Source organism: Leishmania martiniquensis, chromosome 3, assembly GCF_017916325.1.
Source record: "Leishmania martiniquensis isolate LSCM1 chromosome 3, whole genome shotgun sequence".
In the NCBI taxonomy this organism is placed as follows: Eukaryota; Euglenozoa; class Kinetoplastea; order Trypanosomatida; family Trypanosomatidae; genus Leishmania; species Leishmania martiniquensis.
The window spans coordinates 160,490-174,276 of NC_090138.1; the positions used below are offsets into that span (position 1 = coordinate 160,490).

The 13,787-nt window shown below is 64.3% G+C and overlaps 3 protein-coding genes across 3 annotated transcripts; all 3 read left to right on the forward strand.

Annotated features, from left to right (window-relative positions):
• Positions 1–1,904: 1,904 nt before the first annotated feature.
• LSCM1_08087 (uncharacterized protein) lies at positions 1,905–4,547 on the forward strand (the record flags this gene model as incomplete). The annotated part of the gene is made up of 1 exon (XM_067325428.1): positions 1,905–4,547. The coding sequence occupies one exon, from the start codon at positions 1,905–1,907 to the stop codon at positions 4,545–4,547; it is 2,643 nt and encodes an 880-aa protein (XP_067181533.1).
• Positions 4,548–5,667: 1,120 nt separating this feature from the next.
• On the forward strand, positions 5,668–8,718 carry LSCM1_08088 (uncharacterized protein; the record flags this gene model as incomplete). Its single annotated transcript, XM_067325429.1, has 1 exon — positions 5,668–8,718. The coding sequence occupies one exon, from the start codon at positions 5,668–5,670 to the stop codon at positions 8,716–8,718; it is 3,051 nt and encodes a 1,016-aa protein (XP_067181534.1).
• A 1,794-nt stretch (positions 8,719–10,512) lies between these two features.
• LSCM1_08089 (uncharacterized protein) lies at positions 10,513–13,524 on the forward strand (the record flags this gene model as incomplete). Its single annotated transcript, XM_067325430.1, has 1 exon — positions 10,513–13,524. The coding sequence occupies one exon, from the start codon at positions 10,513–10,515 to the stop codon at positions 13,522–13,524; it is 3,012 nt and encodes a 1,003-aa protein (XP_067181535.1).
• Positions 13,525–13,787: the final 263 nt, after the last annotated feature.

The following is a 13,787-nucleotide window of genomic DNA, read 5'->3' on the forward strand; positions in this document are numbered from 1 at the left end:
GTGTACGGCTGCAGCCGCAGCGACAGGGGCAGCAGCGGTACCAAGGTCGAACTCCGTCTGCGGTATCCTCTCTGCCGACGGTGGAAGCGACGCAATCCGAGTTGTCGCCCCCGCCGGCGCAGCTGTGCGCAGCCATGAGCACATGCAGGGCAGCTCTTACCATCTCCTGCTGTGTGCACCGTCATGTGTGGCGCATGCGGGAGGACGAGCGCCACCGTGTCTCTGCCTCCGTCGCAGCGCGCGTCGCGGCGCGGTGAGGCGCCCCTGTCACCCTGTTTGTGTGTGTGTGTGTGTGCGTCTGAATGTCGACATCGCGTCGAGGGACGACGAGGCGATCTTCCTGGCGGGCGGGTGGCGCTTGCGTCGCCGACGAGATGCATTGCTCCTGTCATGCGCCATCGCATAGAAGAAAAGACGTAAACGAACGGTGCAACGGCTCCACAGCGGCGGCGTCATCAACGTGTGTCTTCGTCTCACGCACGCGTGTCTGTGTGCAATGGAGTCCGGAAGGGAAACCGTTGAAAAAGAAGGGGGAGGAAGAGGAGGAGGAGGGGGGCATTGTGCTTCAGTCCATTGGGCATCATTCGCAGTGCTCCCGCCTCACCCTCACCCCCACCCCATCCGCCTCCTCTCTGCGTGTGTGTGTGTGTGTGTATGTGTGGACACGACCAAAGGCGCTTGTCTGTCTCGCCTGCAGGCCTTCCCCCTTTCGCAACTGTTGTGCATTGGGCGTCCGCCTCGGCCTATTTTTTTTTCCTGCTGTTCCTGTCGCCGTGTCCTCCCCGTGCACCCCTCCCCTCCCCCCTCCTCCCCTTCACCGCCTCTGTGGCTCCGCATATTCTCAGCTCGCCTTCTCCTAGCCGAGGGGGGAAGGGGGGCGCGAGTGTGTCTGTGCATCTGAGGGGGGGAGGGGCGAAGTGAACGCCTCTCCACCGTGCGACGTCCGCCCCACTCTGCTTCTCTGCTGCGCCCCACCCCCACCTCCGCTGCCTCGACGATTTGTGAGGAGGCGAGAGGGTGGGGATGAGAAAGGGCAGCGGTGACGCCTGCAACGGAGAGCGAGAGCGAGAGGCCGACGAGAGAGGGGGGCGTCGAAAGAAACGCACTCCATAGCGCTTTCACGGGAAAGCGGCACGGCTGCCGCCGTCCCCCCCCCTCCTCCCATTTTCTTTCCTCTCTTCTGTTACCACCCCCACCCCCATACACACACCTCACGCCCCCCACGCCAGCTTCAGGAGTGCCTTTTTTTCGTTTCGCTCTCGCTCTCCTGTCAGGCCTCTTTTCGCACTCCAGGCTCTGTACAGCATAATGTTGTCCTCGCCTCTCTGCGAGTGCGTGTGGGGTGCGTGTAGGTGGGTGTTAGCGGTCTTACCTACCCACATATATATCTTCCCCCCTCTCCTCCATCACCGCATGCACACACACACACACAAGGACGAGAGACGGCTGCGCCCACGGAGGAAGCGGAATCGCGCTGGCTTCCGTCGGTTCACACCTCCTCTTCTCCCTCGCGGTAATGTTTTTTGGGGGCGGGCGGAGGGGAGGAGGGGGGGAGGCTGCAGCAGCAGCTGTGGCGGTCCTACGGTCGCCGCACGAACTCGCTGCCTCTCTCCTCTCTACTCGCAGGGACGTTCATCGCGGCGACGCCTCCTCCATGTCATGTATGTGTAGCCACCCTCCCCTCTCTCCCACACCACGCCCCACCTTTGCACGCCAACGCTCACGTCGCTCTCTTCCCTCCGGACACTGAATCACCTCCCCATGGCACTCCCCAACCTACGCACCTGCACATACACCCACGCACACACACCTCATCGCTCGCTCTCTCCTGAATGCCCCTGCAGTGGTACAGCAGCATGGCACCTCTCGCGCAGCGGTGTTGCCGTGTCACAACGCCGTGTGTCATGCCCTCGTCGTCGTTGGTAGCGAAGAGGAGGTTGTGGCTCATCTCCTTCACTCTTCTCCTCTTGTTGGCCGGTCGCGCAGCTCGAGGGGCGTCGTCGGCGGGCGACGAAGGCATCGAATACGAAAGCAAAACTAACAGCACTGACGCAGCAGCGCACGACACCGACAGCTGCATTGATGGCAGCGGTGTGCAAACCTCGCGCGCGGCAGACCTGCCGACATGCCAGGAGCTGTACACCAAGCGCGCCATTTCGGCAGCTCCGCTGCTGACGGGCGATTGTGTGCTCCCGCACCTCAGTAAGCGGCTGAGCGGCAAACGCAGAGATGACCTCATCCGGCGAGCCGCGTCAGCAGAGGCGGCAGCGGTCATCTTCACTTGGCATGTCGGCCCACGCACACCAGCGCAACAAGCCCCGCTGCACAGTGCACTCCACAGCTATTTCATGAACACCAGCATTGTCGTGCAAGAAGAGCTTCGGACCGATGCCGGAACGGCGCGGCGCGTGCGGGACTACAACGCCCTGTACCTGAAGAAAGGGCATGCAGCGGCGCGCTCGTCCGCTGCAGGCCGGTATCGCGGCAGCGCCGACGTCCGGAGTGAATCGCATAGCAGCAGCGTACAAAGGGGCAGGAGAGGACGCGGCGCATCGTCGTTGTCGTTCATGGAGCCTGTGTGCACCGCCGCGCAGTCGGTCATCAGCGCTGTCGCAGCTCTTGTCGACATATCAGGAGTGGGGCACTACGTCCAGTGCGCCGCGACGGAGGTGATGGCCAACCTGCGCGCGTTTGCCTGGCGCAACACCTCCGCGTGGGTGCAGCTTTTCCTGCGTCGGCGAGTAGTCCTGCGCTTCCCCATTGGATTGTGGGCTGGCGCCGCCGGTGCTGCTGATGCTGCAGCGGCGGCGGATGTGGAGGACCGCGCGAGTGCAGGTGGCAGCAGTCGCACAGGGGAAAGCAGCACGCCCCCTTCCCCGATGCTCTCCCGCCTGGCGATGTCGACCGATGGCGCGCTGTCGCTGCTGCGCCTCATCTCCTTTCCGCCCGTTGTGCAGCTCACGCCGGCCTCCGCCGTCTCTGACCCCTCCCTGAAGTCGGGCACCGCGTCGTTTGTCTGCGCGCTCCCCGCCGTCCACGCAGCCTCGCTGCTACTCGAGGAAGATGCGGCGGCACGAATGCGAGAAGCCCAGCAAGCGGCGGCGGCGGCGGGGGTCACGGTGTCCACGATGGGGAAGCCGCATCGCGCACGTTCGGGCTCGTCGCCGTCGTCTCTCAGCCCACAGGCGTGGATGTTGTCCAAGGTGAGGGGCGCAGCCCACCTCACCGCTCGCTTGCTCGTCGGCATGAACCGCGATGACGATGCCGCAGCTGCTGCGGCAGCGGCGGCGTGGTCGCGTGCGGCGTCCATTTCGGCCACTGACGGCGTCTCGAGGTCGGCTGCCGTCGCAGCTGCGCGCGAATTTTCTGCCCGTGTACGAGAGGAGCTGGGGCCGCACCAGGACTCGCGCGAGTCTGTTCTTCCTATTGTCCTACAGCAGATGCTCGGCCGTCGCACAATGCACACGCACGTGCAACTCGTAGAGGAGGAGGTGGCGGGGGAGGAGCGGGTACGGTTCTTCATGCAGTGGGAGGCGTCGCTGCCTGCTGGGACACCGATGTGTCTGGCGCTCGCCGCCCTGCCGCCGTCCTCGTCTCACATGGGTACGGCTGCACCTGGTGGCCTTCCTGTCTCGTTGGCAGAGACGTGCAGCTTCGATACTGTGTGGCTGCAGCTGCTGATCCTAGCGTGGGTAGTGTGGCAGCTCGAGCGGCGTGTCGCACAGAGCACGCTTGTGCTCCACCTCGCGACGGGCTTGACAGGCATGCTGCTGCTGCTGCTGCTGCTGCTCTGGTATATGATTCGCCGTGTCCAAGGCACCTTCCTCCAGCTGATCCTGCTTGCTATCGCGCTGTTGCTGGGCGGCTCCACCGCGCTAATGGACGGTCTGGTGGATGTTGTACGTGGCATCCACTCCCTTCTCCTCTACCTGTCCGAGTCGGCGCACGGCGGCGTCGTCGACGGCGAGGTGTCCTTCGCCACAATAAACGGTCTCTTCGTTATCGGCGCCGGCTCTCTTCTGGTCATCGGCGCCGGAAGTGGCATCGTGCTGAACTGGCTCGTGCCACCCGCCGTGCTGCGCGCCACCACGTTCTGGTGTGTGCGGGGACTCCTCTTGGCACTATGGGCGCTGTGCGTGCTGCGCAACGCTGAGGCGACCGCTGTAGCGGTTCTTCTGTGGGCACTGTGGAAGCTTCGGCCCCTCGCACGCGTCTTATCGCGCTGCACGTCACCGTTCGAGAGCAGCAAGAGTCTTGTGCAGCAAGGCAATGACCCCCTTGACGAGGTGCCGTACGATGCTCGGCAGGCGCGTGGGTACGTGAAACCGCTGGCGGTCTCCTCGTACGCCAGTCTGCGCACCTCGGAGGCTCGACTGAAGCGTTACGAGGAGGAGGGCGCAGAGTGCACGCGGCGTGCGCTAGAGAAGCTGGCCGCTCACCTGCGCGCCAGTCCCGGTCGCTACGCCATGCGGCTTCGCGACCCGAATGGCGTGCAGCAGTGGGCCGGCGCTGCGAGCACCGACACCGACGAAGAGGCGGGTGAGTAGGCGGCAGCAACGCCAGGGGCGACAGGCGCCGGTGTGGCATACCCCTTAAGCGCCGCGGTCTTTTTTTTTCGCCGAGGGTAATACCACGTGGCTCACGCTCCCTCCCCTCCCGTCCTCTCTCTCCCTCTCTCTCCATCTTCTAAACGGCTGCGTGCCTGTGTGTGGCCGTTGTGTACATCGGCGGGAAGGGGGAAGAGGAGGGCGTGTGCCATGCCAACAGCCATGGATGCATGTCAAGTATGCCACCCGATGCGGGCTGCCGACGGCGACGAACGACCAGAGGGAGCTCTCTAGTCGAGAGACGCTGCAGGGCGCATGCGCGCGCGCACGTGCGAGAGGGAGGGGGTGGTTGATGAATGACGGGTACCAAGCAGAGAAGGTTCGGGGGTGTGCGTGGAGCACGTCTCTTTCCGTCCCGAGCAACTCCTCTTCCGCACTCGCGCAGCCCTCCCCTTTTACAGTCACAGGCAGCTGATGCGCCCGTCTTCCCCCTACGTGCGCCATCCACCCGAAACCACTTCGCCACCCACCCACACACACACACACATACACCATTCCATCTTTGCCTCCCACCTCTCCTCCGCGGTGCAGCACATCACACGGCCCAGGCAGATATATGCCAAAGCCTGACAAGCACGCACACCTTACAGACATACGCACACGACCCCCTACACACACACTTCTCCTCCTCCCATCCCGCACCTCCGTAGCGCACGCAGACAAGCGAGAAGAGGGTCACACTCCGCGCACCCCCTCTCTCGCTGGCGCTGTTTGCGTTCGCCTTCCCTCCACTTGCGGGTCTCGGCGTCCGGCTCGCGGTGCCTCTCTGTCGGTCGATACCTCTCACATGTGTCCCCCTCTACACACACTCAAGCACACATACTTCCCCATTCATCCCCGCACCCGCCCATCACAACCACAGCCATCACGCAGCTGCCGTACCACAGTGTCACCCTCTCCTCCACTCTTTCCCATCACTTCCCGCGCGCTTGCAGCGCTTGTCCCTCCTGTGGACGGACCAACCGCACGAGAGAGCGACCGGCGCCAGCTGCGCGTGCCGCTTGGGGCGCTCCATCTCAAAGGGGAACAAGAGGTCCGGCTGGCCTGACGCAGCGGCAGAATGCAGCAGCTGATCGAGCGCCTGTGGGACCAGCATATCGGGCTCGACGAGTATCTGCCCGGCACGCAGTCCCCTGAGCACTGGAAGTACCGCAACCTCGCAGATGACTTCCCCTACCACCTCACAGGCCGCGGCAACGCTCCATCCACGTCGCAGTGGCAGCGCTATCGCACAGCAGCCGAGCGACTCTTCCAGGAGCAGGACGCCGTGCGTCGGCGCCAGTTCCCCTCCTGTTTCGAGGAAGCCTGCGCGTATGGCAACCTGCAGGCTGCCGTACTGATGTGGTCTCAGGGCATCGTGGACATCCCCACGCGGCGGGCAGTGTACGAGGGGAACAACGCCTCGCCTCTCATGTGGGCCGCCTTTAAGGGGCACCTGTCGATTGTCCGCTTCCTCGTCGACCACGACGCGCCGCTCGAGACCGAAAACGCGCTCGGCCACACAGCGCTCCAGTGGGCCATCACCGGCGGGCACGCCGACGTCGTTCGGTATCTTCTCGACCACGGCGCCGACCCGAGTCACCGCGATCGGCAGGGCTTCGATGCCGCCTTTACGGCAGTGCAGAGCGGCCACCTCGCTCTGCTGATCATGCTGACTGAGGACGCGGCGCGTGAAGGCCACCTCCTGCAGAGTAGCGATCACGGCCTCGTGCTCTACCAGCCGTCGGCGGAGCAGCAGGCACACGCCGCCACGTTGGTAAACCCACGCACGAAGAGGCCATATTACCTGCTGGATCCGCAGCTGCGTGATGTGGAGGGACACACACTCATGCACTGGGCCGCCTATCGCAACTCGCCGGCGATGTGTCAGTACCTGCTAGAGCACTGGGGGTATAGCGCGGATGCGCAGGATAGCCGCGGCCGCACGCCGCTGGTGTGGGCCGCGCGCGAGGGCTTCTCTGAGGTGATGGAGCTGCTGCTCAGCCGCGGCGCGGACCGGCACCTTTCCGACAGTGACGGTTGGACGGCGCTGCAGCACGCCCGCGCTCGCAGTCATCCGGAGGCCGTCTATGTCCTGGAGTCGTACCCCGAGTCGAGCATGGGAGCCGCCACGGCTGCCATGCTCGCCTCGGATGACACTCTTGCGGACCGCGACCTCAATGCGTTGGCAGACTCCGTGAAGACAGCGCTGCTGACCGCATCAGCGGCAGCTACCACCACCAGCATCAGCAGCGGTCGCTACGTCTGTGTGCGGGACCGCCGAGCTGCCGGCACACTACGCATGATCCGCACGAACCCAACCTTCGCCGCAATGGCCATCGCCGGCCCCGTGTACGTGATATGCAGCTTCCTTGTGCTGAAGGTGTTGCCCCCCATCGTGAGCCACGCACCGTTTGGCGTCTATGCCTTCAAGAACGTCTTGTGGACCAGACTGGTGCCGCGGCCAACGCAGACCAGTCGCAGCGGACCACCGCCACCCATTATGAAGCAGATTGGGATCCCGGGGAACGTGGCCGAGATGGTGCGCGGTACGTGGCTGTTCCGCCTGCGCGACCCAATCAACCTCTTCATCTGGCTCACCCTCGTCGCCCTCCAGGTATGGGTGTGGAACAGCCTGGGGCTGGTGCCACTCTTCTCCCTCTCCAGCCCTGAAGACGCCACGCCGCTGGAGCGTCAGGCGGCGGCAGCGCTGTGGGGCAGGACCGCCACGCCCGCCTCCGTCGGCGCCGATCAGCAGCCCCTTCTGCATTACGCGGGTCTTTCTGTCATCCGCCTTCTCACGTTCCAGTCGAACCCGCTCGACGGCCTCCACGCGGACGCCGCCACCGGGCGGACGCCGGCCTTCATAGCGGCCGAGAAGGCGTACGTGGCGCAGTCCAACAAGCTCGTGCGATGGGTGCTCATGCTGCTCCTGCTCATCTCCGTGGCCTGTGCGCTGCTGTGCAAACTGCTCGCGGGCCGCTCGATCGTGCGCGTGTCGGAGGAGGGAACGCTGCGCACCTCGCCGATTTGGCGCATCCTCGCGTCGCGGCAGTACCGCTGGCTGCACCCGCGCTTTTTCTTCCAGGAGCGCCACATGCAGATGCCGCTGCGTGCCTTTTACTGTCGTGAGCGCGACGTTGTCGTGCGCGGCTACGACAGCTACTCGGCCCTGCTGGACAGCCCGATCGGCCGCTCCAACCATCTCCTGTTCGCCCTCGCACTGACGAGCTTTGCGCTCTTCGAGCTGCTCCTGATGATTTGGGGAGCGCAACAAACGCGGGCGATGCTGCGCTGCCCGGACGGTGTGCCGTGGTACCACGACGCCTTCTTCGCCTTCCAGAGCACCGAGGCCATGGCGGCAGCGATGCGCCCCTCTGCGTGGTCGACGTCCACCGCCGCCGCCGCTGTTGCCGCGGTAGGCGGCATTTCGGCGCCCGCATCAAGCAGCGTAAACCGCCCGTCAGTGGTGCCGGCCATGCTGGCGACGGCGGCGGCGCCTATGATTAGTCTCTCCTGGCTGAACATGGCGATGGAGGTGATGCTGCACGGGCTGCCGTGCCGTCAATACGGGCACTTGGAGGCGCTCACAGTAAACTTTCTTCACGCAGCCGGCGCAGAGGACAATCCGTCTGGACTTGCCGGCTTTACGCGCCGTATCGCGTATCTGTTCCGCTACTACATCTGGCCAACGCGTGCCTCGGTGCTCGGGGTATGGGTGTTGCACTACAGCGCGCTGGCCGCCTTGTGGATTGGCTGCATTGCCGTGCGCCAGTGGATGGGTGTCTGGTGCGGTGCCACTCGCATGGAGCTGGCGAACCCGCTCGGGCAGGGCAGCGATGGCGAGCTCGTGTCCCTTTTCCCCAAGGACGCGCAACAGGCGCAGCGAGTGGTGCCCATCGACGAAGATGAGGAGCGCTACTACGCGGCCGTGTTTCCGGCGAAGGCGCGCACGACCAACACCGGCGCAGCAGCCGCAGCGCTGGAGGGCCGTGGTCGGTGCCTGTACGGTGAGGGTAGCGGTGTCGCCAATGTTCTCGCCTTCCTGCTGGGTCAAAATGGGAAGCGCTGGGTGTGTGCGATGACGGTGTCATCCCACAACACCCCGGTAACGACGCCGATGTTGTCGTAAGCAACGCAGGACGCAGCACACAATGACGCGCCCCGTATAAAGCGGCTCGCCGCCTGTGAGCATCCACATGTCAAGTCTATGCAAGCACCTCGCCAGGCAGTGGCGTCGATGTCGCTCTCTTCCCGAGGGGGGAGAGGGGGGGACTGAAAGGCGGGTGCTCGGGGCTTCCCTCGATCCCAGGAGGAGTGGGAGGTGGTGTGGACCCCTTGGGGAAGAAGAGGCGGCGGCTCCGGCACGTGCACGCCACGAGGAGTCCTTGCGCCTGCTGGTATGTATACAGGCGTGTGAGTGTGTGTGTGTGTAGTGTTAATATGTGTGTGTGTGTGTGTGCCGGCCTCTTTCTACCTTTCCTCTTTCGCCTGCATCCCTTTCACGGGCACCGCAGCTCTCCACCCCCTTGCGGTACGCCACGTCCGTGCTGGTGCTCACAGAAGTTCACGCCTTTACAATGTATGGGAAAGTCATGGCGGTGAACCATCGCGCACGTTTGGCGGTCAGGCCCATGAGCGCCGTTGCGTTTCGATGGCCCGCCGCAGTGCAGACGCTTGCAACATCGATGTGGCGAATACGGCGTCAGTGTTACTCGAGCGCCCCCGCCCAGTGAGGAGATATCCCCACACGCCTCCCTTGCGGGCGGGCGGCGTGTGGGGTCTGACGGCTGAGGACGGAGTCGGCGGCACTGCTGTGGCGTGTGCTGGCCCTCCGTCCTTCGCACCACGCGACGGTGTCTGTGGCGAAGTCAAAGAAGGGGGAGAGGTGAGTGCAACGGTGTCTCACTCTGCGTGCTGTGTGGCTGCAAATCGGACCCGCTGACCTCTGCGAAGCATTAACGAAAGAAAGGGGAAGTGTGCTGCGCTGTCGGCGCGGTGCGGAGGGGAGGAGGGCGCGAGCTCTCGTGCATACACTGTGAGAGGTACGCCACAGGGTGTGCCGTGGATGGGCAGTCGACACCCTTCCGCCGAGGGTGGGAGGGAGGGGGGTCAGTGAGGGACGGGGGGAGAGAGAGGCGCGTGGTGGCAGGCCGCGGATTAACAGATGCAATGCCTCGGTAAGCATGAGAAGTGCTTTTTTTTCCTGAGAAGGGGGCGTATGCGGTGCAGACGAGCGTACCCACGCGCGCAGAAGCGTTCTCCTTCCTTCCTCCCTCCCTCTCTCTGTGTTGCCTCTCCCTCCCCCCTCTTCGATGCTGGCGTGCTCGTGCTTGCGTGATTGCATCGGGTGCCCCTTCCGTCCATCGCCCTCCCTCGGCCTGCCTCCTCGCAGAACGAGGCAGAGGATACGCGTGCGTCCTCCTCTCCACGTCCGTCTCGCTCACTCACTCACTCCTCCCCCTCCCCCCTCTCCTCTCCTCTCCTCCGCCTCGAATGGCTCGACAGTCAAAAAGAGCGCAGCGCGAACGCCCACCCGTCCAAAGAACTGAAAGCGAATGTGCGCACTGTCGAAGGTCAATTTATGTGTCTCCTGAGCCAACGTGTCGGTGTGCATCACCTCGTGCACGTGCGTGTGTGTGTGTGTGTCTGTGTCTGTGGGGGGGGGGGAGAAGAGGAGGACAGGAGAAGACGGGCCAACAGAGAAGGCGGAGGCGGATCTGTCGTCGGTGGCGACAGCTCACCTGAAGACGCGCTCACGTCCGACGACACGTACACCCAGCCCTTGACGTGCATCGTTGGGTCATTCTGACGCTGCGCCCATCCCCCCGCCCTCCCCCTCCCCCTCGCTATGCGGCCCGCGGCGCCCTTCGCAGCAGCTGCCGGCGACGCGGCCTCATGCTCCCCGAGAAGGGCAGCCGAAGAAATGCCGGTGTCTACCGCCACCGCATCCGTAGCTCCTATGGGGGTGTGCGAGCCGACAAGGGCGGCAGCGACAGCGTCGAATGCGCCGCCGCTGAATGCCGTCGCTGCTGTAAACATAGACAGCGCGACACCGCCTGTACGTGAAGGCGACGATCGGGGGCTCTGTGGGACCAGCATTAGCATCGCAAGCGGCTCACAGGCACCGCATGCGCGTCGCAACGTCAGTGACAGCCGCAGCACTGGCGGTGATGGCATAGCACTCGAAGAAGACGCTGGCGAGGAGGCCGACACGGAGGAGGAGGAGGATGTCGTGGTCGATGAGCTGGACCTGTACTGCAGCACCCCGGAGTTTCTGTATCCGAGCCCGACGAACGGCATCGACCGGAGCAGCGCCGCGGCCGTCCTTCACGAATCGTCGGCAAAGGCAGGGGCCCTGCACCGTGGGCGTCGGACCGTCGGCGCATTGTCGTCAACGCGTGCGTCAGCATCCTTAGCGCCGTCGGCATCGTGGACGGCGTCTCGCCATTCTACGCAAAGGGGCGTTTCAGTAGATGGGGTCGATGATCGAGGCGAGGAAGGCCCAGCCAGCGGGCAAGACATTGCCGACGATGAGGGCAGTAGTGAGACAGGTGACTGTCATGTCGCTCGATTACCTCTGCACGCACAAGCAGCAGCCTCCGCGGGCCTCGACAACGCTGCGTCGAGTTTAAACTGTGGCCTGCGCGATGCCACAGCACCCATCGTAGGCAGCAGCCGCAACAACGACGCGGGTGGCAAAAAGAGAGACGGCGTCACGAGGCAGGCGCTGCTATCCCATGAGCGTGGCCGCTGCAGGGGCAATCTTGGCGTGGGCACAGGCCTGTCATCACCTTTACCGTCGTGGCAAGCACGGCAAAGGTACCGGAGTGGCGACAGCGACCACCGCAGAGGCGGGCGTGAGCACTGCGCCAGTGATGACGAGAGCGCCGGCAAGGGCGCAGCGACGAGCCAAGAAGCGGCAATGAGGTCTACCTCAGCCACCACCGTCGATACACAAGTGTCGACGGCACCTCCATTGCGCTCATCCGAGGTCGGAGCAGCAGCGGCGTTATCGCCCGCCCCGGAGGCGAAGAATTCCGCATATATGCCGCCGTTGATGGCTGAGCTCGACGGTGAGCTCCTTCAGCTCATCAAGGCATACTATCTGCGCAAGCAGTCGACGGCCGCGGCGGCCGCTCCATTGTGCCCGCCGCCAAGAGCAGCGGCGGAGTCATCGTCGACCGTCATGCCGGCCCACTGCGCAGGCCACCCGCCCAACCGCATGAGCATCGGGTCCAGCAGCCGAGACACCGTCGGCGACGGCGGCAGCAGACTTGCGGGACCGGTAGAAGCGGCCGTGAGAGACAGAAGCGGCGGTGGCTCCAATACGCCACCGGGCTCACGCTCCCTTCTCCTGCCGGCCGACGAGAGGGGTGGCCCGTCTGGTTGTCCAAGGGGCCCGGTTGTCGCGCCGCACACCGCGGGACCATTAGCGGAGGGAAGCGACGCGACGGAAAAGAGGCTGCAAGAGCTCAGTGCGCGCCATTTAGGCGGCTGCCCTTTTCCCCATGCGTTTGCCCCCACTGACAGCGCTGCTCTCACCTCCGCGGCGGCGACAGGGCGCAGGCTTGGGGAAGACGTGGCCCACCTGCCTCCTTGGATCGGCATGCACCGCCTAGGCGCCCATGGCGAAGTCAGTCGCGCGGGCTACGGTGAGGCGACCGCGGCAGCGGCATCCAGTTTTGACGCGTTGCAGCCCACCGCCTTCTCGGCTGCATCCTTCTACGATCCCACGGCCTTCGATGAGCCCAGCAGGGGACCGCACCGAGCCGCAGCGGTGCGGGGGGCCGCCACCCTTGCCGACGGCGCGGCGAGCGCGCACCACCAACCTCGCGGTGTTACCAGCGCCGGCAGTGCTGGCGGCGCGCTTAGTAGCGGCATCGCCAGCAGCCTCAGCGCTCTCTCCAGCTTGCCGTCCTACAGCTCCACCTCCTTCGTGCGTGCCTACGTCTCCGACATCAGCCTCAGCCTCGAGCCCGCCATCATCGTGTCGGCGCTGACAGCGGCCCTCAACATTGTTGTAGTGTATTTCCTGCAGCAGCACGTGCTGGACACCCGTGATCACCTTGGCCTCTTCCTCATCGGCAGCTACATGGTCTTCTCCTCGTACTACATGATCTATTACTTCCTCGAGCGCTTCTCGGACTCCTTCCGCCGCATCGCATCGCAGGACAAAAAGTTTTACATCATCGGCAACCTCATCAAGGCGGGCATCCTCATATCTATCACCCCATTCGCGTGCGTGCACCTCGTCAAGATCATTGTCTTCGAGGAGTGGGAGAGCAACATCCTGCGCAACCTGGGCTGCATCTACGCCATTCCTGACTTCATATCGATGGTCATCGTGCGGCGCATGCGGTGGTCCACGTGGGTGCATCACGCCTGTGTCGTGCTGTTCAACTACTTGAGCATCATGAACAACTACCAGCACGAGAATGTGTGCCGGTGCGTCGTTGTCTACGCGGCCTTCTCGTCGTTCGCCTACTGCGTGAATGTGCTGCTGGCCTCCCGATTTCTCGGCGTCTCCGCAAACGTGGCGCGGGTGCTCTCGTTTGTGGCGCTCGTCGTCTACGCGCTTTGCTGCGCCGTCAACTGGGCCTGGCAAGTTTATTACCTGCGCCGCCTGCTAACCAGCGGTCACGATCACTGGACCGTCTACACGTATATGTTCTTCATCTCCCTCGTCATGTGGGATGACATCGTTCTAAACAAATGGCTGCTGCACCACGCGCGCAACAATGCCTACGCCGCCTCGCAGCACCTGCCACAGCCGCATCGCATGCGCCAGCAGCATCCGCCGGCGCCGGCGCCACTCATGTCTGTGCGCCTCCCCCAACGCGCCGGCCCGTTGTACCGTGGACAGGGCGCACGCACCATCTACACGGCGCCGCAGCCGTCACCGCCACCGACCGCACTGTCCTCAGGGGCGCCGTGAGGCGTCGACATCTATGGAACGGCCACTGTGAGGCTCGAGAGGAAACGTTGCAGCGAGAGGGGGGAGGTACTGGAGGCGGCGCCAGGTTCCCCTTCCTGCGCGCCACCCCTTCGCACACACAGACACGGAGGGAGGGAGCCGTGGCGCTCCAGTTTCGCTTCGTGTCTCCGCACACACTTCTTCCTTGTTTTACTCGCTGTCGCCTTCCCTCCTCCCACCCAAGCCCCCTCCTCGGCGCACACTTCAACCGGCGCACATGGCGG